The 25,033-nt window shown below is 40.8% G+C and overlaps 2 protein-coding genes across 2 annotated transcripts in view; one reads left to right on the top strand and one right to left on the bottom strand.

Annotated features, from left to right (window-relative positions):
* Positions 1-25,033, bottom strand: part of GATAD2B (GATA zinc finger domain containing 2B) — a 78,505-nt gene that overhangs the window by 36,901 nt on the left and 16,571 nt on the right. The window lies entirely within an intron of this gene.
* LOC308237767 (MORN repeat-containing protein 2-like) lies at positions 12,163-12,540 on the top strand (the record flags this gene model as incomplete). Its single annotated transcript, XM_080648845.1, has 1 exon — positions 12,163-12,540. Exon 1 carries the CDS (start codon positions 12,301-12,303, stop codon positions 12,538-12,540), a length of 240 nt encoding a protein of 79 aa, XP_080504971.1. The 5' UTR covers positions 12,163-12,300.

Here is a 25,033-nt window from a genome sequence, read left to right as displayed (position 1 = left end):
ACTCAAGGATCTTAATGAAGCTCCAAGGAACTTAGTGAGACTTGCAAGGATCTTAGTGAGAACATCAATGACATTTTAAAGGACCAGTCAGAAATTAAGCATACATGAACTGAAATAATTTTACAGGAAGTCAACAGTAGAATAGAGGATTCTGAGAATCAAATCAACCATTTGGAATATGAGGAACCAAAAAACACCCAATCAGAAGAGCAAAAAGAAAAAAGCATCCAAAAATATGAAGATAGTGTTAAGAGCCTCTGGGACAACTTCAAGTGTGCCAACATTTGCATTATGGTGGTGCCAAAGGAGAAAAAGAGAGCAAGATAAATAATGACAGCCCTAGCCAGTTCGGCTCAGTGGATAGAGCATCGGCCTGCGAACCAAAGGTTCCAGGTTCGATTCCGGTCAAGGACACGTACTTCGGTTGCAGGTTCCTCCCTGGCCTGGGCCCTGGTCAGGGCTCTAGCAGGCAGCAACCAATCAATGTGTTTCTCTTACATCGATGTTTCTCTCTGTCTTTCCCTCTCTTTCCCACTCTCCCTAAAAATCAATGGAAAAATATCCTCAGGTAAGGATTAACTACAACAAAAAGAAATAATGACAGAAAACTTCCCTTACCTGGTGAAAGAAGTAGACTTACAGTCCAGGAAGCGCAGCGAGTCCCAAACAAGAGGAACCCAAAGAGGCCCACACCAAGACACATCATAATTAAAATGCCAAGGGTTAGCCCTAGCCAATTTGGCTCAGTGGATAGAGTGTCAGCCTGCAGACTGAAGGGTCCTGGAGTCAATTCCGGTCAAGGGCACATGCCCAGGTTGTGGGCTTGATCCCCAGTAGGGGGTGTGCAGGAGGCAGCTGATAGATGACTCTAATCATTCATGTTTCTCTCTCTCTCTCTCTCTCTCTCCCTCCCTTCCTTTCTGAAATCAATAAAAATATATAACTTAAAAAATATATATTTTATTGATTTTTTACAGAGAGGAAGGGAGAGGGATAGAGAGTTAGAAACATTGATGAGAGAGAAACATCAGTCAGCCACTTCCTGCACACCCCCCACCGAAGATGTGCCCACAACCAAGGTACATGCCCTTGACTGGAATCGAACCTGTGACCCTCCCCCCCCCCCCCCCCCGCCTCCCAGTCTGCAGGCCGATGCTCTATCCATTGAGCCAAACCAACCAGGGCAAAAAATATGTAATTTTTTAAAATGCCAAGGGTTAAAGACAAAGAGAGAATCTTAAAAGCAGCAAGAGAAAAGCAGTTACCTACAAGGGAGTGCCCACATGACAGTAAGCTGATTTCTCAACAGAAACTTTGCAGAACAGAAGGGAGTAGCAAAAAATATTCAATGTGATGAGTAGCAAGAACCTACAACCAAAATTACTCTACCCAGCAAAGCTATCATTTAGAATGGAAGGTCAGATTAAGAGCTTCACAGACAAGAAAAAGCTAAAGGAGTTCATCACCACTAAACCAGTATTACATGAAATGTTGAAGGATATTCTTTAAGAAGAGGAAGAGGAAGAGATAAAAAATATTAACAATAAAATGGTAATAAATATATATCTATCAACAATTGCATCTAAAAGTCAAAATAAACGAACAAGCAGTCTAATGAAAATAAAATGAGGAATAAAATAGAACCAGAAGCATGGAAACATGGAACAGACTGATGAATCTCAAATGGGAGGAGGGAAAGGGGCAGAGAGATATTAACGAAATACCTTATTGCTTATATTCATTACCTATAGACACAGACAATAGGGTGGTGAGAGCCTAGGGTGGGGCGGGAATTGGGTAGAGGGGGGCAATGAGAGGATGGGGAAGACATATGTAATATTCTCAACAATAAAGATTTTTTTAAAAATTACATTTGTTAACATCACCATTAATCGCACTGGGAAAGTAAGTTCTGGGAAGCTGTCAAACTCATGGTTTAATTTTATTTAAGTTTTATTACTGGGCACAAATAGTTGCTTTCCTTAAAAATTTTCAAGAATATGTCTGCCAAATACCCAAATCTAAAGACCATAGTTCATAGATTATTCTTTCAAGTAAAAACAGCATTCTATGAAGAAAGCAGCTAGTTAGCTTGCAACTCACTCATACTTTTCCTTGAGAAACCATTGTATTTCAATATATAGCTAAAGTACATAATGAGTATTTCCCATTTTAACACACAAAATATTCAAAAGCCATGTTCTGAAAGGTCAAAATTATATAAAATTCATTCTTACTGCTTCATAAAGAACATCCTTAGTGAAACTGGATCGTTTTTTTCCTGAAGTTTAAATGTATGGCAATGAAGAATACAATGACTACTTGTATAGTCTGGTGCTACTGTTTTGAATCGTGCTAAGGCACCAGCAGTTTTACTCACTATTGATTTTTAGATCATCAGCACAAATGTCAACACAGTGAAAAAGGCAAAAATGCTTTTGTATTATTATGAAATAGTTTTGATCACAAGACTCTCTGAAAGGATCTAGGGCAGTGGTCGGCAAACCGCGGCTCGTGAGCCACATGCGGCTCTTTGGCCCCTTGAGTGTGGCTCTTCCACAAAATACCACGTGCGGGCATGCGCGTACAGTGCGATTGAAACTTCGTGGCCCATGTGCAGAAGTCGGTTTTCAGCTCTCAAAAGAAATTTCAATCGTTGTACTGTTGATATTTGGCTCTGTTGACTAATGAGTTTGCCGACCACTGATCTAGGGAAATCCCCAGGAGTCACAGACCACTTGGGAAACTGCTTCCATACTCTAATATGCTTGTTTAATAGGTAACCCACCAATTAATATTATTTCCCAGGTTTAATGCAAACTACTTGGCAGCAAACCTTCCTTCTTTATATTTCCCTTTAATACCCACTACTATGAAATGTTCCTAATAGACTATGTAAGTACTATTCTTGCCTAACCAACTCCAAATTGTAAATACTTTCCCTCAACTAACTCATATCAGCTATAATGGGCCCTCTTCTTACCATTCCCAAAGCTACAAAATCCCATTCCTACAAATCTAAAATGATTAATTCCTTCTGGTCCATTTAAATGCCTATTTTAATTACTTCCCTTTGATTTCTAGAATTTCTTCCTGGCTCACTCTTCTGGGGCGGGGGGGGGGGGGGGGGGGGAGAGAGAAAGACCCTTGATCTATTCCAGGGGTCTGGAAAATTTTTCTGTAAAGGGCCACATAGTAAATATTTCAGACTGTGTGGACCAACTACTAAACTCTGCTGTTATGAGCAAATGAGTGTGGCTATGTTCCAATAAAACTTTACAGAAACAGGCAGTGGCTGTAGTTTGCTGATTCCAGATCTTTCGACCTATACGTCAATCAATCAAATCTAACTCAAAAGATCTGCCCACAGTAAAACAAGGAGGTAGCCACAGATTGGCTAAAAGAAACTAATAAGAACAGTGAAAACAGCAGTAAACAAACCCAATAGCAAGGAATATTACTAATAACAGCTAACATTCACTGAGCTCTTATTATTTGCTAGGCACTGTGCTAAAATGCTCTACAAAGGCACTATCTCATTTGAGCCCTGGCCCATGTGACTCAGTTGGTTGGGAGTCATCCCATGCACCAAGAGGTTGCTGGTTCAATTCTTGGTCAGGGCACATGCCTGTATTTCAGGCACGAGCCCCAGGGGGGGTTATGCAGGAGGCAGCCAATCGATGTTCTGCTTTCACATCGATGTTTCCCCTTCTCCCTCTCCCTCTCTCGCTAAAAAACAATAAAAATATTATAAAAATAAACAAGTAAATAAAACAAAAAAAGGCTATAGTAATTTAAATATTTCTCCTTTTACAGAAGAGATACAATAAGTAACTTTCCAAATTCTCAGTTTGTAAATGCTTAAGCCTGATTCAAATACAGGTCTTTCTTACTGCAAGGTCCATGTTCTTAATCATCATACTATATTATCTACAAGAGGCCCAGTGCACGAATTTCGTGCACTGGGGGGGGGGGGGGGGGGGATGGGGTCCTTCAGCCCGGCCTGCACCTCTCTAGGCCCACAGTCAAGACATCCTTAGCGCTGTCGCGGAGGGGGGAGAGGCTCCCGCCACTGCCGCTGCGCTTGCCAGCCGTGAGCCCAGCTTCTGGCTGAGTGGTGCTCCCCCTGTGGGAGCGCACTGATCACCAGGGAGCAGCTCCTGCATTGAGAATCTGCCCCTGGTGGTCAGTGCGTGTCATAGTGACAGATCGTCCTGCTGTCTGGTTGATTTGCATATTAACCTTTTATTATATAGGATACTGTCATTTTGGTTTTTTAATCCAAACTGATAAGATAGTAATTCTAAATTAAAACAGACCATTGTTGTTTACTTGCTCTTACAGTGTCTTTTTTCTATATCGAGTTTACTACACAAACCTTGGCTCATATTCTGAAGGAAGAGCCTATTTTAGATGACATACTGTTAAGTAATATGCACCAAGGATCATATGCTTAACTGTGACAAGTTAAGATGTGCTGCCTAAAAAAAACTAATGGATTAGGAAGTAAGCAGTCCTTTCCCACTGTCACCTTATAAGTTAGCACAAATATATTATTATACTAATATGTTATATATTATAAAAATATAAATCAGCACAATAATTCTGACATATACCAAAGGAAATCTGCCAGACATAATTTAAAACAGGTGATATTAGAATAAAGGGAACAGCCCTGGCTGGTTTTGCTCAGTGGATAGAGCATCAGCCTGCGGACTGAGGGGTCCCGGGTTCGATTCCAGTCAAGGGCACATGCCTGGGTTGCAGGCTCAATCCCCAGTGGGGGATGTGCAGGAGGCAGCCGATCAATGATTCTCACTCATCATTAATGTTTCTATCTCTCTCTCCCTTCCTCTCTGAAATCAATAAAGAAATATATTTTTTTTAAAAAAAGAATAAAGGGAACAGAGGTGGTCAAAGGGCAGATTTCATACATTCTTCAAAACTACTCTTCAGATATCCCTAAACAGTAAAAAGGGCCTATGAGAATTAAGCAAAAAGAGGGGGAAAAGAGAAAAAAATCTACTACTACTAGAATGTGCTAACTTAACTTATGCCTCACTGATGATAACTACCTAACCATAAGATTATTCCTTCTAATCAGCTTTCAGGTACCAAGAGAAAAGTTAAAAGTCAAAGGCTGCAAAAGAGCCTCTTTGAAACCTATCAGTCCAATAAGCAAGCATCATACAGACAGAATCTTAAATTAAGAGAGAATGGTGTACTAGCTGGTTTGGCTCAGTGGATAGAGCATTGGCCTATGGACTGAAGGGTCCCAGGTTCAATTCCGGTCAAGGGCACATGCCTGGATTGGGGGCTTGATCCCCAGTAGGGGGCGTGCAGGAAGCAGTCAATCAATGATTCTCTCTCATCATTGATGTTTCTCTCTCTCTCTCTCCCTTTCTCTCTGAAATCAATAAAAATATATTAAAAAAAGAGAGGATGGTAAGGAATGAAATAATCCTTACATCTTCCCTTCCCTTTATATTCAATGTAAACCAGTATAAAAGGTAAGACATGACAATACCACACATATAACACATGTAAAATGGTACCCATGGCATTACCAAATAATAGTATAAGAAGACAATATCAATTCAAAAAGGTAATTAATTATTACTTCTAAGAATTAGGGAATCTCACAACTCTTGACTATCTTCTAGCCTTCTCGGTTTCAGGTAGGCTGGACTGTTGCTGTTTGGTCTTCTAGTATTCAACTGACTGTGAAATGATCTCCCTTAATTCACTGATAAAGGAAACTTGCAAGAGTGGGCTCCAGCTACTCAGTGTGGGGAAATATCTGGGGGCAGTCTAGGGAATAAGCAACCCAACCACTCTGGTAAATCCATCTGCCAACCCATAAAAAAAAGCTTAACATCGTAAGTACCTCCTAACACTTGCACCAAAACTGAAAAATATACATCTATTCAAAGATTGTTGCTTGTGAAAATGTAGCTATAACATAAATTCATAGGCTATAACCAAAATATTAAATTAAGGAGCTACCTCCAGACTACAACCTGACAAACCTTATTATAAGATAAACTAGTTCAAAAGTTCCCTCCCACACTAAGCTCTCCATACCTAATTATTGCATTATTCTGAATGGTCAGACAGGGGCAAAAATAAATTCTCATAAAACAACAGTTACAGTATGACTCTGTTATTCATTAATATACTTTATTTCACATTTCCACCTAACACAAGAGCTACTTAATTTATGTACCACACCTAGGAAGCACATAGAGAAATTAAGAAAAAGGGCAGCATGGTAAATTGATGGTAAGCTGAAATATAATTTCTGAATGAATATTAGATTTCTAATAACCAGTAAGAGATACATTTATTCCAACTGAATCCCAAAATTGTGTCACCTGCAATATCTGGAAGCTTAAATCTTTTTCCTCCTTTTCTTTTGTACAACTGTAACTTTGCAACAGATGGTGGTGAGGGAGGATTATGGCATTTTTATAATATTCTAAATAGAACAAGAAATAAAAAATAAGGGAAGGGGTGGGGGATAAATGGTGATGAAAAGAGACAACCTTGTGGCAGTGACCACACAATATACAGATGATGTATTATAGAACTGTACACCTTAAACCTATATAATTTTATTAACCAATGTAACCTCAAAAAATTCATTTAAAAAGGAAAGAAACAAAAGAAATAAACGAGAAGCCCTGGCCAGATAACTCAGTTGGTCAATTGGTTGCCGCACTGTCCTGAAACAACCAAGGTGTGGGTTTGATCCTGATCAGAGCACATATGAGAATCGCCAATGAATGCTAAGTGGGACAACAGATTGATTTCTTGCTCTCTCAAAATCAATTAATACTTTTTTAAAAAAGAAAGGAGAAAAGGGGAAAACTCAAAGGAGTAGCTAGTAGATATTTTTTTTCTATTATTTGGCTTTTGTTTCTCCTTAAGATCATCCTGTTGCCCGTCCACCCCTGTACCCTTGGCAACCCTGAATGATTAGAAACAGTTTGGAGAGAAATAAAAGTATCTTAACAAATTACAGCTGTTAAATCCAAGAGGCATTTCTCTTCTAGTCACCCCTCTTCTTCAAATAAACATACCTCTAAATGAGGGCAGGAAGAAGAAACCGAAAACAAACTGCTTCACCTCCCAAGAGTTACTACTTCCACTAGGAATTCCACTAGGAACATGGTCACTACCACTGGAACAGAGAAGCTCTCTCTCATATTGCCACAACAAATATGTTGGTTTTTTTTTGTTTTAAAGACAACAAGGAAAAGTGTGTATGTATGTGTGTGTCAAAAGGATCTTTTTCTTGCCCTAATAAGCCTTCCCCTTTTCCTTGTCCATCAGCCCAAGTGAGCAGAGATGACGCAGACTTCCTTATATAATAGCCTGTGATTTCCTAGACTGCAGGCCTTTCCCTTTGTGTTCTGTATACACATACACACAGGAGTGCACATATTCTCATTGCTTTGCAGTCACTGGCATGATGCCAGCACTCAGTCAGCTGGTTGATTCCATTCACAGAGCAGGGTTGGAGCTGACATGGAAAAGGGAGGGGGTGGGTAGTGAGGATAAGGGGGAACTGGAAACATCATTGCTACAGACAAAAGAAAAATATTTTTTAAAAATGAAGAAAACCTTAGCATAATATTCCTCTTACAGCTTTAGCCCAAAGGAAACTAGAAGCCAGAGACCATTATAGCAAAAGGATGAAGCAGAAGGGTTGAGGATCCAAACCGAAAGCTTTGTATGAGAAATAATTACTCCTCAACAAATTTTAAAAAGCCAGAGTATTTATTACTTCAATCTCATCAGAAACCTCGGCATATCATCTCTACACATAGGAAAAGGCTGTGAGAAACTCAGAACAATTTTGAGTTTCGGCTTTTAGAAAAAGAAGGGGTGGGGGGAGCAAGACAGTTAAAAGTACTTACAGGTATACATTTTTCTGCTCCCTCCTCTAGCTGCCAGGAAAGCTGGAGACAAGAAAAGGGGGGAAAACAGAAAAAGGAGGAAAAGAGGAATAAGAGATGGGTTTGGGTTTGGGGTTTTTTAGAGGGGGTAGAGAGGGAAGGTTCCCTTTTTCTTTTCTATCATACGGCAGAGAGTGGCCCCATACGTGCCAGCCCCCTTGAGAGACCTGCACAAACCCAGTCTCTCTAAGCGGGCACTGCCCTGCCAATCACATGGCGTACTGTTATATTAAACAAAAGAAACAAGGGGATGCTTACTTTTACCCATGATGCCTAGCGGGGGCAGGGGAGGGGGGAGAAAAACCAGTTGTAGCCGGTTTATAACCTCAGGACATAGAATTATCTCTTAATTTTTTAAAGTCATTTGTGATACAAAAAAAAAAAAAAATCAGTCTCCCCACCCTAACTACCCCCTCCCAATTATTCTGGCCTACTGCCAAACTTTGCCTTCATTCGTGAGAGCTAGTTTCCTCTCAAATCATGATGCTTTAACTGTTTAGTTTCCAAAGCCAACATCCAAGACAGGAAATGACTGCATCAATACCAAAACATACCTCAAATAATAATAAAAAAGCGACATATTGCCAACCAAGATCCTTTTCTTTATCCTTTATTGCTAGTGGTAGAGAACAGACAACAGTATGATAGTAGATGTGTTCATTAAAGATTTTTTCCTGAAGTTGTCCCACACACTGCTTAGGGCAGTTGAATCCATATCTACAAATTATAGCAAGCTTTCACAGCAAAGTAGTCATGACAGTATATGCACACTATAAAAATGGCTTAGGCCCTACTTATGTATTTACCGCAACTTAAAAAATAATAATACATTTTAAATGGCTTAGGCCCAACCATAATATGGTTACAAAATTATTTTATTTTTGTGTCCTACCTAGAACCTCTTTCCTCTTCAAATTCCAGCAAACTCCTTACCCATTGTAATCATTTATCACACATATCCTTACTAGAGGCCCAGTGCATGGATTCGTGCACCGGTGGTGGGGTCCCTCAGCCTGGTCTGAGCCCTCTCACAATCCGGGACCCCTTGGGGGATGTCAGACTGCGGGGTTTCGGCCCAATCCCCGCAGGCCAGTTGATTGGACCAAAACCCGGCAGTCCGACATCCCCCCGAGGGATGTAGCAGTGCCAAAGCAGCAGGCGGCCGGGGAGGAACCCCAGCCGGGGCTGGGCGCAGCTCTGCTGCTGCTCATCCCGGCCTTGCTGCACCTGTCGCTGCCGCCTGGTAGTGCTACCATGGAAGCGGGAGAGGCTCCCACCGCCGCAGCTGTGCAAGAGCCGTGAGCCGGATTCTGGCTAAGAGGCGCTCCCGCCGTGAGAGTGCACTGACCACCAGGCAGCAGCTCCTGCGTTGAGTGTCTGCCCCCTGGTGGTCAGTGCATTTCATAGGAACCAGTTGGCCGTTCTGATCATTCGGTCATAACCGTTGCTTAGGCTTTTATATATATAGATAGATGTCATTCTATAGACAGATCAAGACCGTAGACATATCTGAGCCTCGCCTCCCGATCAACCTTCCTTCTCCTGTTTTAGAGCAACTGTCTCCAATCACTTTAAAAGACATTTTCCTTTCCCACAAGTACTTAGAAGGGTCTGAAATTGGTGATGAAGAAATTCAAGCAAACCAAAGAGCTAAGGCAATGGTAATTGTTTGGAGATCTACTGGCTGGAGACTTTAACTCTAGAATCTTTGTTTGAGGGAATATGTTCTATATATACAGTAACAAGGCATAACTAGGGGGCAGGGGAGATTTCCTTACTTTTTAATTGGTATCTCTTATCAACATACCACTCAAATGAATGCCTCATTTGGGCCGCTGAAAGTCAAATCACAATTGTACTTACTCCATCAGAATCTCTTAAACACTTGCTTTTTCCAAAAACTAAAGCTTCTAGAATCTATAGAATATAGAGAAAAAAATCAACATCCTATCCAAAAATATTAATTTGTAAATAAAAGCTTTCCTGAGCAATTTAATATTAACTTCAATTTTCAGAAAATGAATTTGAATACTGACCTAAATCTGAAATAGACAGCATTGGCCACTTGCATAAGGCATTCAATAATTTATAAACTACAACGGAAAACCCTACATCTATACCAAGGTAAGCTGCAAGTTGTTTATGTACCACCTCAGTCACAGCAAGTGGTACTTAATAGGAGCCCATTAGAGATCTTTAGATCTAGGTACTGTTATCATTTTAAGAGATAAAGGGGAAAAATGATGCCTGTAACATATGGGGGCAAAGAAAATAATCCCTTTTCCTCTTACTCAAAACATTTCCACAAGAGACCAACTATGAATTTTAAAATAAAGATCATTAGTTCTATGTTTGATCAGGGGAGGGAAGAGTGTTTATCTTTTAACTAGAGGCCCAATGCACAAAATTCGTGCAAGAGTAGGCCTTCCTTCCCCCAGCTGCCGGCAACGGCTTCCCTCTGGCACCTGGGACCCGGAATTCCCTCGCAGCCCCGGCTTTGTCCGGCAGGTCGTCCAGAAAGTCTGGTCTAATTAGCATATTACGCTTTTATTATTATAATCATTCACAGATCATGCTCATTTAACTCCACTGAATACATTTGACTATATTTAAACACTGGTCAATTTTTATCAGTCTTTAAGATAATATAAAAGGCTTAGATACAATTATGCTGTCACTAGTGATTACCATTAGCCATGAATTAATTCTCAAATAATTACATAGGATAAAGCATAAACCATGTTTACTACAATAGAGTAAACTCTCAATTTTGTGCACCTCGATTCAACAAACTTAGGATTTAACAGACAAAATACCAGCCTGGGTGTCATATGTGAAAAAGAACACTGTTAATTTTAAAATAGATTTGCTTATAATTAAATTAACAGCTTTTTTTTTGTTATTAATTCACTAAAATCTGTTATTAACAAATTTTAGTGAATAGGCCAAATGTTGGAAAAAACACTGTAATTTCACTGACATAAATATTACCTATCTACAACTATAGTCTACATATTTAAATCCAAGAGTCACCACCACTCATAAACAATGTTCTGTGAATGATTAGCACGTGATCACACTGCATCTCAATCGATAATTGGTTCTGTTGTCCCATGGTGTGACTTTCTGCAGCAGTTTTTTAAAAAAATATTTATGATTTCAGAGAGGAAGGGAGATAGAGAAGCATCAATGATAAGAACCATTGATCAGCTGCCTCCTGCATGCCCTCCACTGGGGATAGAGCCCATAAACCAAGGCACATGCCCTGTTTGGGAAGCAAACTACGACTTCCTGGTTTATGGGTTGACACTCAACCACTGAGCCACGCTGGCCGGGCTCTGCAGCAGTTTTGTGTGTTTTTCTAATTGATTTCAGAGAGGAAGGGAGAGAGAGACAGAAACATCAATGATAAGAGAGAATCATTGATCGGCTGCCTCCTGCACGCCCCCTACTGGGCATTGAGCCCACAACATAGGCATGTGCCCATGACCGGAATCGAACCCAGGCAACGCAGTAGTTTTAACACATGCCATGGCCAGCCAATCTTCCCACATGTGCTAAGCCACATCCCAACCGTGTGCATTTTTTTACTGGCAGTGACTGGTGAATGCACCCATTTACTAGATCTATTCAGTATAAATTTAAAATTACTGTAATACATAATAGTAAACTTTTCTTGTGAAATTAGACTTTTCATACATACTTAATTTTAATCACACAAACGTGTCTACATAAGTATTAACAGGTAAACTAACTAATTTGTCAACTTTTTACCATACATATTTGGAAAACCTACTTTATTATAAAACGCACTTTTGGCTTTAACGGACACCCCTCTTACCCGAATCAGTCCATTATATTGAGGTTTTACTGTATCTGTTTCTGTATATTAAATTGATTAGTAGTCCAAAGGTACCAGAGATGCTCTCAAACCAACAGGCACTTTTCTTCAGAATCCTGGAAAATTAAGAACTCTATGGTAGACAGCAACCTTGTTCTTTTCAGCTAAATCATAATCACCCAAATTCAAAGGTGCTTAATTGTGTGAACTAAAAAGTGTAAACTTAAAAATATTTCTCGGGACTCTGCACCGAGCCATGGCTGGGTTCCCTCTACGCCAAGGAGCTGGCGACTCGGGGAATCGCAGAGTCCAAAAAATCTCTCCAGCACCTTTCTGCCAAATGAAGAAGTATATAAGATAAACTTTATATTTCCAAATGGAGACAAGTATGATGGTGATTGTACAAGAACACCTTTTGGAATTGTCGAGAGAAATGGAATAGGTATTCATACCACTCCTAATGGGATTGTATACACAGGAAGCTGGAAAGATGACAAGATGAATGGTTTTGGAAGACTTGAACATTTTTCAGGAGCAGTATATGAAGGATACTTTAAGGACAATATGTTTCATGGACTGGGGACTTACACATACCCATCTGGGGCAAAGTACACTGGAAATTTCAATGAAAATAGGGTAGAAGGTGAAGGACAATATACTGATATCCAAGGACTAGAATGGTGTGGTACCTTTCATTTCACAGCCGCTCCAGGCCTGAGACTAAAACTCCACATGTAGATTTTCTGCATTAAAGTTTAATATGGTAATTGAAGATTTAGTTGTAAGGAAACAACTTCATACACTATCTCTAAATTATAATATTTCCAATAAAATCATCATTCACTTAAAAAAATATATTTCTCGGTAAATGTTACCCAAGTTGCAATGCTCTGAAGAATATAAAATTCTTTAAGGAAAAGAAAAAACCTAACATACCCTTAGCATTTAATGCACTAAATATTTATTTAATCCACACAACAAACCAGGAAGGCAGGATCCTTTTCCTGTTTTATAAATATGGATATTAACTTGGTGAAATTAAGAAATTTGAATGAAGTCACTCATTCACAGTTAACAATAACAGAGGCTGACTGAAAAGGCCATGCTCGTTCCACTACATCATGATGATTTGAGCAGTTCTTGGCAAAAACTCAAGAGCCCAGTTCACTAGGCCTGCCCTGCCAATCTCCACTCCAAACCTTTGGGTTAAAGAAAATATAAGCCAAATACAACTGAAGTCATAAATACAAACTCTTTGCCTTGGCCCGTGTGGCTCAGTTGGTTGGGTGTCGTCCCATGCACTACGAGGTTGCCGGTTCCATTCCCATTTGGGGCACATGCCCAGGTTGCTGGCGTTTTGTTGCCGGCTCAAGAGGCAGCTGATCATTTATTGCCATAATCACTTCAATAGGCCCTAATTATTAGAACAGGGTTTCTAAACCTCAGATCTAGCAATTAACACTTTGGGCCAGATAATTCCTTCTTACAGGAAGCTGTCCTATGCAATGTAGAATTCTTAGCAGCACCTCTGGCTTCTTATACACTAGATGCCAGCACCACATCCGCCCAGTTTTGAATACCAAAAATGTCCCCACACACAGCCAAATGTCCTCTGGGGTCAAATCCTCCCAGTTGAAAATCAATATTAACAACAACAACATGATTTTATTAACAAGAAGGTCGGTGGTTATTATCACCAACAATTTCAACCCTACAACACAAATACTACCAGAGGAAATGAGAATTGTGGTTACCTTTGGAGGTGAGGAAGGATAATGACTGGGAGGGAGCATGAAAAAACCTTCTGGGTGGAGGTATCTTCTATATCAGCCATCGCTAACCGGGTGGTCCGTGGACCAATGGTGGTCTGCAAGGTCCAAAAGATTGGCGACCACTGTTCTATATCACTATCTAGGTCCCTTATAACACTTTTTCTGTATGCATGTTATACCTCAGTAAAAAAAATAAGTTTACCAAACAATACAACAGCCTTGCCAGCGTGGCTCAGTTGGTTGAACGTCCTCTGATGCACTAGGACAGTGGTCGGCAAACTCATTAGTCAACAGAGCCAAATATCAACAGTACAACGATTGAAATTTCTTTTGAGAGCCACATTTTTTAAACTGAAACTTCTTCTAATACCACTTCTTCAAAATAGACTGGCCCAGGCCGTGGTAGTTTGTGGAAGAGCCACATTCAAGGGGCCAAAGAGCCGCATGTGGCTCGCGAGCCGCCGTTGGCCGACCACGGCACTAGGAGGTTGCCTGTTCTATTGCAGGTCAAGGCACATGCTCAGGTTGTGGGCTTAATTCCCAGTAGGGGACATGCAGAAGGCAGCTGATTGATGTTTCTCTCTCATCGATGTTGCACTCTCTCTCTCCCTCTCCCTTCCTCTCTCTGAAGTCAATAAAATATAATTTTTAAAAACACAACAGAACAAAAACTGATAAGGAAGAGATGGTACTCCTTGCCTCAACGTTGCTAGAATTACAGAACTCGGACATCTGAAGGGCAGGGAGACAAATCCCTAAATATTTCTGAATAACACAATGATTTACCCTTGAATTCAAGATACTGGACAGTATTCAGGTGCTTCCTTTAGCCATCCAGCTCCAATTACCCAATCCTTTTTACCTGTAAAGCTTTCTAAGATTGATAATCATATCTGAGGTCAGGGTCGATGTATCCTGTTCAATGAGACTTTCATACCTTGACTTTGGAAGTTTAAAAAGGCTCTTCAAAAACCCCTCTAATAGCCCTAGCTAGTTTGGCTCAATGGATAGAGAGTCAGCCTGCAGACTAAAGGGTCCCTGGTTCGATTCTGGTCAAGGCACATGCCCAGGCTGCAGGCTCTATCCCCAGTGGGGGGCATGCAGGAGGCAGCCAATCAATGATTCTCTCTCATCATTGCTATTTCTAGCTCTTTCTCCCTCTCCCTTCCTCTCTGAAATCAATAAAAATATACATGAAAAATAATACTCAAAACTCTTACATCTTTAAAAAAAGTTGAGACAACCTCCTATTTAAAAAAAAAAACAACCTCTAAGACAGCCCTAGCCAATCTGCCTCAATGGTTAGAGCGTGGGCCCACGGTCTGAAGGGTCACGATTCTGGTCAAAGGTATCTTGTTTGTTCTGGTCAAAGGTACCTTGTTTGCAGGCTCCATGCCCACCCAGGTCGGGGCACCTGCAGAAGGCAACCAATCAATGTGTCTCTCTCAGATCGATGTTTCTATGTCTCTCCCCCTCCCTTCTATTCTCTCTAAAAATCAATGGAAAAATATCCTTGGGTGAGAATTAACAAAAATAAATAGAACTGAATCCTCTACTCCACAAATAGGACAGGCAGATAAAAAGGATAATCTAAAAAAAATAAAATAAAAAGTAGGAGGGACCATAAAACAGAATGGCTTGTGGGCTTTAAGAGTGGGTAGGAAAATTTTTAGACCAAGAAAGCAATTCCCAATATTACTAGAAATATTAACCATAGAGGAATTTAGAAGAGATTCCTGTGTTTTATTTATACATCCATATATTTCTTAGAAAAAAAATGTCATCAGACTAGATATTTTATGTTTCATTGCTTTTTATATCTAGGGCAACTTAATTAAGACATGTTTTAAAAACACGTTTTTATTGATTTTTTTTTATAAGAGAGAGGAAGGGAGAGAGATAGAGAGATAGAAACATCAATTGAGCAAGCAACCTGTGCATGTGTCCTGACTTAGAATTGAACCAGCAACCTCTTGGTTCATAGGTAGAGACTCAACCATTGAGCCACAAACTGGGCTAAGATACCTTTTCAAAGGATCTTTTAAAAAGAGAAACTGGCTAAGCAAGCACTTCCAGTTAATTAAAAAATACTGTGGCTATGGCTTTGAGAACGAAATCAATATATCTTAAAACACTTTATAAGATAAAGAGCACTCAAATCATCTGATTTTGCCTCTTCTATTTCTTCTAATATGTGAGAACAGAATAATCTTATGCAACCTGGGGAGAATGTGAATAAGAGAGAGCTACCTCAAATAGGATTACTTGACTTTTTGGTGCCAAGAGCCTCAGACTACCCAATGGAGTGCAAGGAAAAGATTAGTGATTCTCAAGGAAATACTTAAGTCAGTATTTTCCTACAAATAATTAAAATTATACCATGTTTCTCTGAAGTTGAAGCATTTGCTTAAGAAAAATTTCTTCTATAGAGACCCAGCATTATGTCTTTAAAACATGCCCATTATATTGCCCTGCTGGTGCAGCTTAGTGGTTCAGCATCGACCTATGAACCAGGAGGTCATGGCACGATTCCTGGTCTGCGCACTTACCCAGGTTGTGGGCTCGATCCCCAGTATGGGGTGTGCAGGAAATAGCCGATCAATGATTTTCTCTCATCAATGATGTTTTTCTCTCTCTCTCTCCCTTCCTCTTTGAAATCAATAAAAATATATGTTTTAAAAATTCTTTTAAAGTGGCCCTAACCTAATTTTATCCAAAAAATGAAGAATGTGAAGGGAAAAAAGCCAACAATTTAAGTAAATTGAAGAGAAATCCTTTCCCCTTCATTAAGGCTTATTTAAAAGATACTTCTTTTTTTGTAAATCCTCACCAGAGGTTATTTCTTCCATTGATTTTTAGAGAGAGTGGGAGGGAAGGAAGGAGGGAGGAAGAGAGAGAAACATCCATGCGTGAGAGACACATCAACTGCCTACCGCACTTACCCCAACCAGGGCTGGGGATGGAACCTGCAACACAGGCATGCACTTTTGACTGGGAATAGAACCCGAGACCCTTCCGTGTGTGGGCCAACGCTAAGCCACGCCGGCCAAGGGTAAAGATACTTCTTAAGCCAAGAGATAAAGGAAAATTCCAGAATTAACTTTCACCCCAAATATCAGAATCATAAGCTATCAACATTTTAAAATTAGAATCACAGTTGCCTTCACTCAGGTTTAAACTATAAATGTAGTGATGATAAGACAACTGAAGTTTCCAGTTTCTTTTCCTTTTCATTTCCAAAAACCAACATCAAGCGGTAAGGAATATAAAGATCAGCAGTGGATTTAAATCTTTTAATCAATCAACAGAAGGAAATATCTTAGTAATCCAAAATTTAAAAGAACTGATATTAACACATCCAGAAGACAAGCTTTGCTTGCTGTTGGAAGAAAATGACATAAGAAGTACACAAGACAACAATAAATTAATGAAGCAGTCTCAAATGCTCTTTTAATCTCTAAGAAGATGGTAACTTTGAACACATCTCATGCCCTTGAATTAGTCAAATTTCCTGTGAATCCTTAAGAATGTTTATGAAAACTAAGTGTTTCATTTTACTCCTGACAATACACCTCAAATATGGGATAAAAGAATATATGTGGGGGGATAAGAACACATATGTAATACCTTAATCAATAAAGAAAAAATAAAATTTTTTTAAAAAAACAATAAAGGCTTAATTCCATGGGGCCATGGTACCACCAAAGGTACCCTACACACAACACACTCTGACTTTACTCTGGGTGGTGAAAGCCTACTAGTAAGTTCTAAGTTCACTAAACAAAATTTAAATCTGAATAAAACAAATCACTTCTACCCTAAAAGCAGAGAAATGGGACAAGAGGAATACAAATAAGTGACCCACTAAGAAGAAAAACTAGTCAGAAAGAAAATCTAAGTCATATAAGACATTTAGCCCTTGCCGGATTGGCTCAGTGGATGGAGCGTCGGCCTGCGGACTGAAAGGTCCCAGGTTCGATTCCAGGCAAGGGCATGTACCTTGGTTGTGGGCACATCCCCTGTGGGAGGTGTGCAGGAGGCAGCTGATTGATGTTTCTCTCTCATCGATGTTTCTGACTCTCTATCCCTCTCCCTTCCTCTCTGTAAAAAATCAATAAAATATTTTTTTTTAAAGAAAGACATTTATTCATCTTAACCTCCCCATTCCCTGAAAACATTATGACCCTGCGAATACAGCTGTTAGCTCTCTGTCTCTGCCTATGGGGAGTTCAACAAGAACTCTACGAAGGAGTTTCTATGTAAGCAGTCACCTGGGAACTGTATATGCTCCTTACTCCTGAAGTTGTCCTGATTTAAAAAGACTATGGTGACAAGAAATCAATTTATCAAAACTTTTACATTTAGGTCAACAATTGAGAGGTTTGAGGGACGAATGCAATCAAGAAGAAAATTTTTCTTCTAAAATGCCTACACTTCTTTCTAACAATTGGCTACAGTCACATTGCCAATAATCAAAATCCAGACATTTGCAAAAGAAAGGAAATGCTGATAAGGTACATGAGTGTTCCTAAAGACATTTGAAGACAGTTCTCATCTAGCCACATTTACTTCCCTCAAATTAGATTTAAGTTGAGTTGTTTTAGAAACTCTCATAGCCTGTTGGTATGAATGTAAATTGGTACAAAGTTGGAGGATAATTTAATACTATCTAACAAAATTTTATTTTTTTTTATTTTTATTTTTTAATATATTTTATTGATTTTTTACAGAGAGGAAGGGAGAGGGATAGAGAGCTGGAAACATCGATGAGAGAGAAACATCGATCAGCTGCCTCCTGCACACCTCCTACTGGGGATGTGCCCGCAACCAAGGTACATGCCCTTGACCGGAATCGAACCCGGGACCCTTCAGTACGCAGGCCGACGCTCTATCCACTGAGCCAAACCGGTTTCGGCTCTAACAAAATTTTAAAAGTACAAGCCGTTTGGTCCAGTAATTGCATTTCTAGGAATTTTATCTACAGATATAGTAAAATGTGTAAAAAATGTGGATGAAAAAAACGGTCTATGGAAAGCAACCTCACAAGGTTATCCTCCTATATAATAAAAGGCTAATATGCAAACTGTCCCCTCAATCGGGAGTTCGACTGGGAATTCGACCAGGGGGCAGGGCTGGCTGGCCAACCGCCCGTAGCCCCTCCCCCTGGCCAGTCAGAGGGGGCTGGCCAGACCCCACCCATGCACGAATTCGTGTACTGGGTTGCCTCTAGTATGATTATGAATCCCTAACTGGGCAGATCATAGTGGGTAGCAATCCACACTGGCATATTAACTTTAGTAAAAGGTTTATCATCTTTGCCTTAAGCAAGCCCTGTCCATTGTTCTTGTGTATCTAGGTTAACACACCTTTAAAATAACTACCCTCCAGAGAGTACCTAATCTTGCTAATTATCCTATAATCCAATCCCTGCCTTTCTTTCCCCTACCTTCATGTAATCCTCCTTAGTTCCCTCAATTTCAAATGCATAAAAGAAAATACAAAACTGTTGTTCTCTGGAGAATTTGAGATCTTGCTTCCTAGCAATTGTTGTCAGTTTTGGTTCAAATAAATTTTTATAAAAATTCTCTACTGATTTGGACATTTCTTATGTCAAAAAGATGCATGTAAAATGTTTCACTGGAACCCTGGTTATGACAGTACACACACACAAACTGAGAACATCCTAAATGTTCCTAAAAGACAGATTAAGTAAATTAACATATATTCATACAATGAAATCTTACACAGCTATTAAAACAATGACATAAATGCTAATCTTGAGAGAAACCAAGATGTCAGCATAGGTAAACACCTGAACTGCTGCCTCGCACAATTTCAAAACTACAACTAAAAGACAAAATGGACATCATTCAGAACCACGGAAAGGCTGGCTGAGTGGAAATTCTACAACTAGAAGGAAAAAGAAAAGCACACTGAGACTCAGAGGAGCTGCGGAAGTGCAAAGGTACAGAGGCGCATGCGCGGAGAGGGCTGGCAACTGAGTAAGCGGCTGGCTTTCTCAATCGAAGGGAGACAACAGCTCCCGACTGTTCTGAACTCCAGTTCTGGGCGAGACTCTGGGGACCCAGACTCATACGGGGAGAAACTGGACTGTCTGGCAGCAGGCGAAACTGGAGGGTGGCTTTCTCTCACAGATGCTTGCAATGATTACCGGGAGACACTGAGACCCAGGGGCCTCTTAGGGCAGGGCTGACGGGAAGCCATTGCTGTTTGCTCCGCCCTGAGATCCTGCCCCATGAAGCCATTGCTGTTTGCTCCACCCTGAGACTCCGCCACATCCAAGCTGAGCGCAGAGGCTTTTGCATATGAATGGCCTGGTCCTTTGAATTCTAAACTTACCTAACTAACTGCAGCTGAGTCAGTGAGACCCAGAACATCCAAAAGAAGGCCCAAGGCCCCACAGCAGCTTGCAGTGCTTCACAGCTGGGCCTCATCTGGGCACCTCCAAAACCCAAACAAAGAAGAGGAATCTGCAGATCAATCTGTAGCTCCTGCTGGGTGGCCTCAGGCAGAGGCTAAATTAGCACCACCTTGGAGATCCAAGAGCCAGTGTACCCAGGGGTCAGAGTAGGACCATCCAGATTACAAATCCTCAGATCCATAAGAGACACACTCAGGGGGCAGACTCAGTGAGCACCAAAACCCCACTGAAGCAAGTCTTGTCTCATAAGGGTGTCTCCAGCACAGAAGTTCTCCCATCGTAGATACAGCTGATCCACACAGCCAATTGGCCTGGAGGTCAATTCCTCCCAGTGATACCAACAACAATCAAGGCTTACCTACAACAAGACTGTGCACACAGTCCACAAAGGGGTGCACCAAGAGTGTCCACCTCAGGTAACTGGGGAGGCTGAGCCACTGGGCCATATAGGACACCTACCACACAAAGCCACTCTATCAACTCAGGGAAGCAACCAAATGCGGAAACAAAGAAACAGGTCACAAATGAAAGAAATGGAGGAAAGCAAACGACTGGATATAGAGTTCAAAACCACTGTTATAATGTTTTTCAAGAATTTTCTAGAAAAGGCCGATAAATTTAGCAAGACCCTCGAGGATATGAGAAAGGACCAACTAGAAATTAAACATACACTGACTAAAGTAAAAAATAATATACAGAGATCCAACAGCAGACTAGAGGATCGCAAGAATCAAGTCAAAGATCTGAAATACAAAGAAGCAAAAAACACCCAACCGGAAAAGCAAAAAGAAAAAACAATCCAAAAATATGAAGATAGTGTAAGGAGCCTCTGGGACAACTTCAAGCATACCAACATCTGAATTATGGGGGTGCCTGAAGAAGAGAGAGAGCAAGATACTGAAAACCTATTTGAAGAAATAATGACTGAAAACTTCCCCCAACTGGTGAAAGAAATAGACTTACAAGTCCAGGAAGCGCACAGAACCCCAAACAAAAGGAATCCAAAGAGGACCACACCAAGATACATCATTATTAAAATGCCAAGAGCAAAATACAAAGAGAGAATATTAAAAGCAGCAAGAGAAAAAGTTAGTTACCTACAAGTGAGTACCCATACGATTATCAGCTGATTTCTCAACAGAAACTATGCAGGCCAGACGGGAGTGGCAAGAAATATTCAAAGTGATGAACAGCAAGAACCTACAACCAAGATTACTCTACCCAGCAAAGCTATCATTCAGAATTGAAGGGCAGATAAAGAGTTTCACAGATAAGAAAAAGCTAAAGGAGTTCATCACCACCAAACCAGTATTATATGAAATGCTGAAAGGTACTCTTTAAGAAGAGGAAGAAGAAGAAAAAGGTAAAGATAAAAATTATGAACAAATACATATCTATCAACAAGTGAATCTAAAAATCAAGAGATTAAAAAAATCTGATGAACAGAATAAACTGGTGAATACAATAGAATCAGGGGCATAGAAAGGGAGTGGACTGACAATTCTCGGGAGGAAAGGGGTGTGGGGGGTGCGGGAAGAGACTGGACAAAAATCGTACACCTACAGATGAGGACGGGGGGGCGGTGTTAAGGGCAGAGGGTGGGGTGGGAACTGGGTGGAGGGGAGCTATGGGGGGAAAAAAGAGGAACAATTGTAATAATCTGAATAAAGATTTATTAAATAAACAATACATAAAACAATGCTAATCTCAAAAAAAAACAATGACATACATGTGTTTTATATATATATATATATATATATATATATATATATACATATATACATATATATATATATATATATATGCAACACACACAGATAAAAGTACAGAACAATACTCAAAAGTTTGAGCTTAGCCGAAACCGGTTTGGCTCAGTGGATAGAGCGTCGGCCTGCGGACTGAAAGGTCCCAGGTTCGATTCCGGTCAAGGGCATGTACCTTGGTTGCGGGCACATCCCCAGTAGGAGGTGTGCAGGAGGCAGCTGATCGATGTTTCTCTCTCATCGATGTTTCTGGCTCTCTATCCCTCTCCCTTCCTCTCTGTGAAAATCAATAAAATAAAATAAAAAAAAAAAAAAAAAAAAAAAAGTTTGAGCTTAAGAGTTAGACTTCCTGCCCTAGCTGGTTTGGCTCAGTGGATAGAGCGTCAGCCTGCGGACTGAAGGGTCCCAGGTTCGATTCCGGTCAAGGGTACATGCCCAGGTTGTGGGCTCAATCACCAGTAGGGGAGTGTGCAGAAGGCAGCCAATCAATGATTCTCTCTCATCATTGATGTTTCTCTTTCTCCCTCTCCGAAATCAATAATCCAATCTAATGAAAGAGTAATATGCAAATTGACCGTACCTCTACTACACCCACAAGCCACACCCACCAGCCAATCAGGAGTGAGTATGCAAATTAACCCAACCAAGATGGCTGCAGCCATGAAGAGAGCAGGAGGCTTGCACTTCCCTGGCAATGGAGGAAGCCAAGCTTTCCACTTGCCCTGGCCAACTCAGGCCTCCACTCAAGGCTACAAAGTTTCAATTATGGAAGATAAATAAACCCCAACAAAAATGGCAGCAGCCACGGAGCTGGAGAAAGCAGGAGGCTTGAGTTGCCCCCGGCGATGGAGGAAGCCAAGCTTCCGTAGCCCTGGCCTGCCTTGGCCTCCACTCAAGGCTACAAATTTTCAATTATAGAAGATAGATAAATCCCAGATCCCAGGGCCTCTGCTTAGGTCGCCGGGGGGCATGGCCAGCCTGCAAACCACCCCACGCCCCAAGGGAACTCCCACCCTGATCTGGGACACCCTTCGGGCAAACTAGCCAGCCCCCACCCGTGCACCAGGCCTCTATCCTATCTAATCCTATCTAATAAAATAATAATATGCAAATTGACCATCACTGCAACACACAAGATGATTGCCCCCAGGTGGACACAAGATGGCCACCACAAGATGGGTAGCAGGAGAGGGACCAGGTCTGCAAGGGAGGGCAGTTAGGGGTGACCAGGCCTGCAGGGGAGGGCAGTTAGGGGTGACCAGGCCTGCAGGGGAGGGCAGTTAGGGGCAATCAGGCTGACAGGGGAGCAGTTAGGCATCAATCAGGCTGGCAGGGGAGTGGTTAGGGGGTGATCAGGCTGGCAGGCAGAAGCAGTAAGGGGCAATCAGGAAGGCAGGCAGGCGAGCAGCTGGGAGCCAGCAGTCCTGAATTGTGAGAGGGATGTCCGACTGCCCGTTTAGGCCCGATCCAGGTAGGATTGGGCCTAAACGGGCAGTCAGACATCCCTCGAGGGGTCCCAGATTGGAGAGGGTGCAGGCTGAGCTGAGGGACACACCCCCCCTGGCACAAATTTTGTGCACCAGGCCTCTAGTAATATATATTTTTTGAAAAGTCAGACTTCCTGATTCTGTATAGAGTTCTTAACTAGATATGTGACCTTATGCAAATCCCTTAACACCTCTCTGCACCTGTTTTTTTTTTTTTTTTTTCATTTGTAAAATGGGAATAATAATAGCATCTATCTTTAGAGTATTGTGAGGATTAAACAAGTTAATTAAGGTGAAGTGCTCAGAACAGTTCCTGTCACACTGAAAAGCCCAATTACTAGTAAGTGTCATTATTAACAGCATATCCAAGGTACTAAACAGATATGGGCAAGCAATCACAATGGCTAACATCAGAGCAACAGAAGTTGGGACAGACACAAATAGATGGAATGGAGAGAAATTTTGAAAGTAGAATTATCAGGATTTGATAATAAACCTGTCCCACACTTGGACCCAAGTTGTAAAAAGCCCTGGTGAGTGTGTCTCTGATTATGAATGTTGGCCAGCACACCAAAGGGTCACGGATTCGATTCCCAGTCAAGGGCAAGTACCTGGCTTGCAGGTTTGATCCCCCACCCAGGTCAGGAGCATGCAGGAGGCAACCAATGGAAGTGTCTCTCTCACATCGATGTTTCTCTTTCTCCCCCTCCCTTCCACTCTTCATAAAAATCAATGTAAAAAATATCCTCAGGTGAGATTAACAACAAAAAAGTGCTGAATAAAGGTACTGTTCCTACTAAGAAGCACTTGATCCTAATATGCTGACTACTTAATTTATAAACACATTGAATTTAGTATTATAGTTATTTTTATATGTCTTCTCTCCTCTTCTACACTATCTTTTTTTTTAACACTATTTTTTTGAGGACTAAGGTAATGTTATTTATCTTCATATACTCTACTCGTGTGTGTTTATTTATATATTTTTTTAGAGAGAGAAAAGATGTGAAAACAAAACATCGATCGGCTGCATCCTGCACACCCTCTACCTGGGATCAAGCCCACAACCCCCGCATGTGCTCCAATTGGAAATCCAACTGGCAACCTTTTGGTGCATAGGATGACGCCCAGTGAACTAAGCCATACAGGCCAGGACCCTATGTAAATATTTTTTACATAGTAGGTGTACAACGAATGTTCTGTGACTATATGAATTGGCAGGCCTTTCAGTTCCCCAAAACTAGAGGATTTAAGTGGTTACAAAGTAAACAGAGCTCTGATAGGTGGGAATCAAATTTTCTCTTTATTATAATAATTAACTATCATTTTCCTAGACTGAACCTGTCTAGGATACACAAAACCACCTGGGCTCTATAATCCAGGAATTAGAAAAATAACCCCATAACACTGATCAGAGCCTTGGATTTTCTGACATAATTTTGTATTTACAACTACAAATGAAACTACAAGACAGACTTCATGAACTAGGTAATAGAATTCCTAAATGAAGTTTATTAGCCTAGTAGTATTCAAATGTTATTCAATGTTAACTAAGAGAATAATGGATATAAGTCTTTAAAGAGCAAGACTTATAGGCAACAGGAAAGGTACACAGCCATAAGCCCAAATATTTTTCAATGAAATTTTTTGTTGTTGTTTTAAATATATTTTTATTGATTTCAGAGAGGAAGAGGGAGATAGAAACATCAATGATGAGAATCACTGATCAGCTATCTCCTGCATGCCTCCCCCTGGGGATCAAGACCA

This window comes from Plecotus auritus (genome assembly GCF_963455305.1).
Source record: "Plecotus auritus genome assembly, chromosome: 12".
In the NCBI taxonomy this organism is placed as follows: Eukaryota; Metazoa; Chordata; class Mammalia; order Chiroptera; family Vespertilionidae; genus Plecotus; species Plecotus auritus.
The sequence above is the reverse complement of the archived record's forward strand: the minus strand, read 5'-3'. Positions and strand labels throughout refer to the sequence as shown.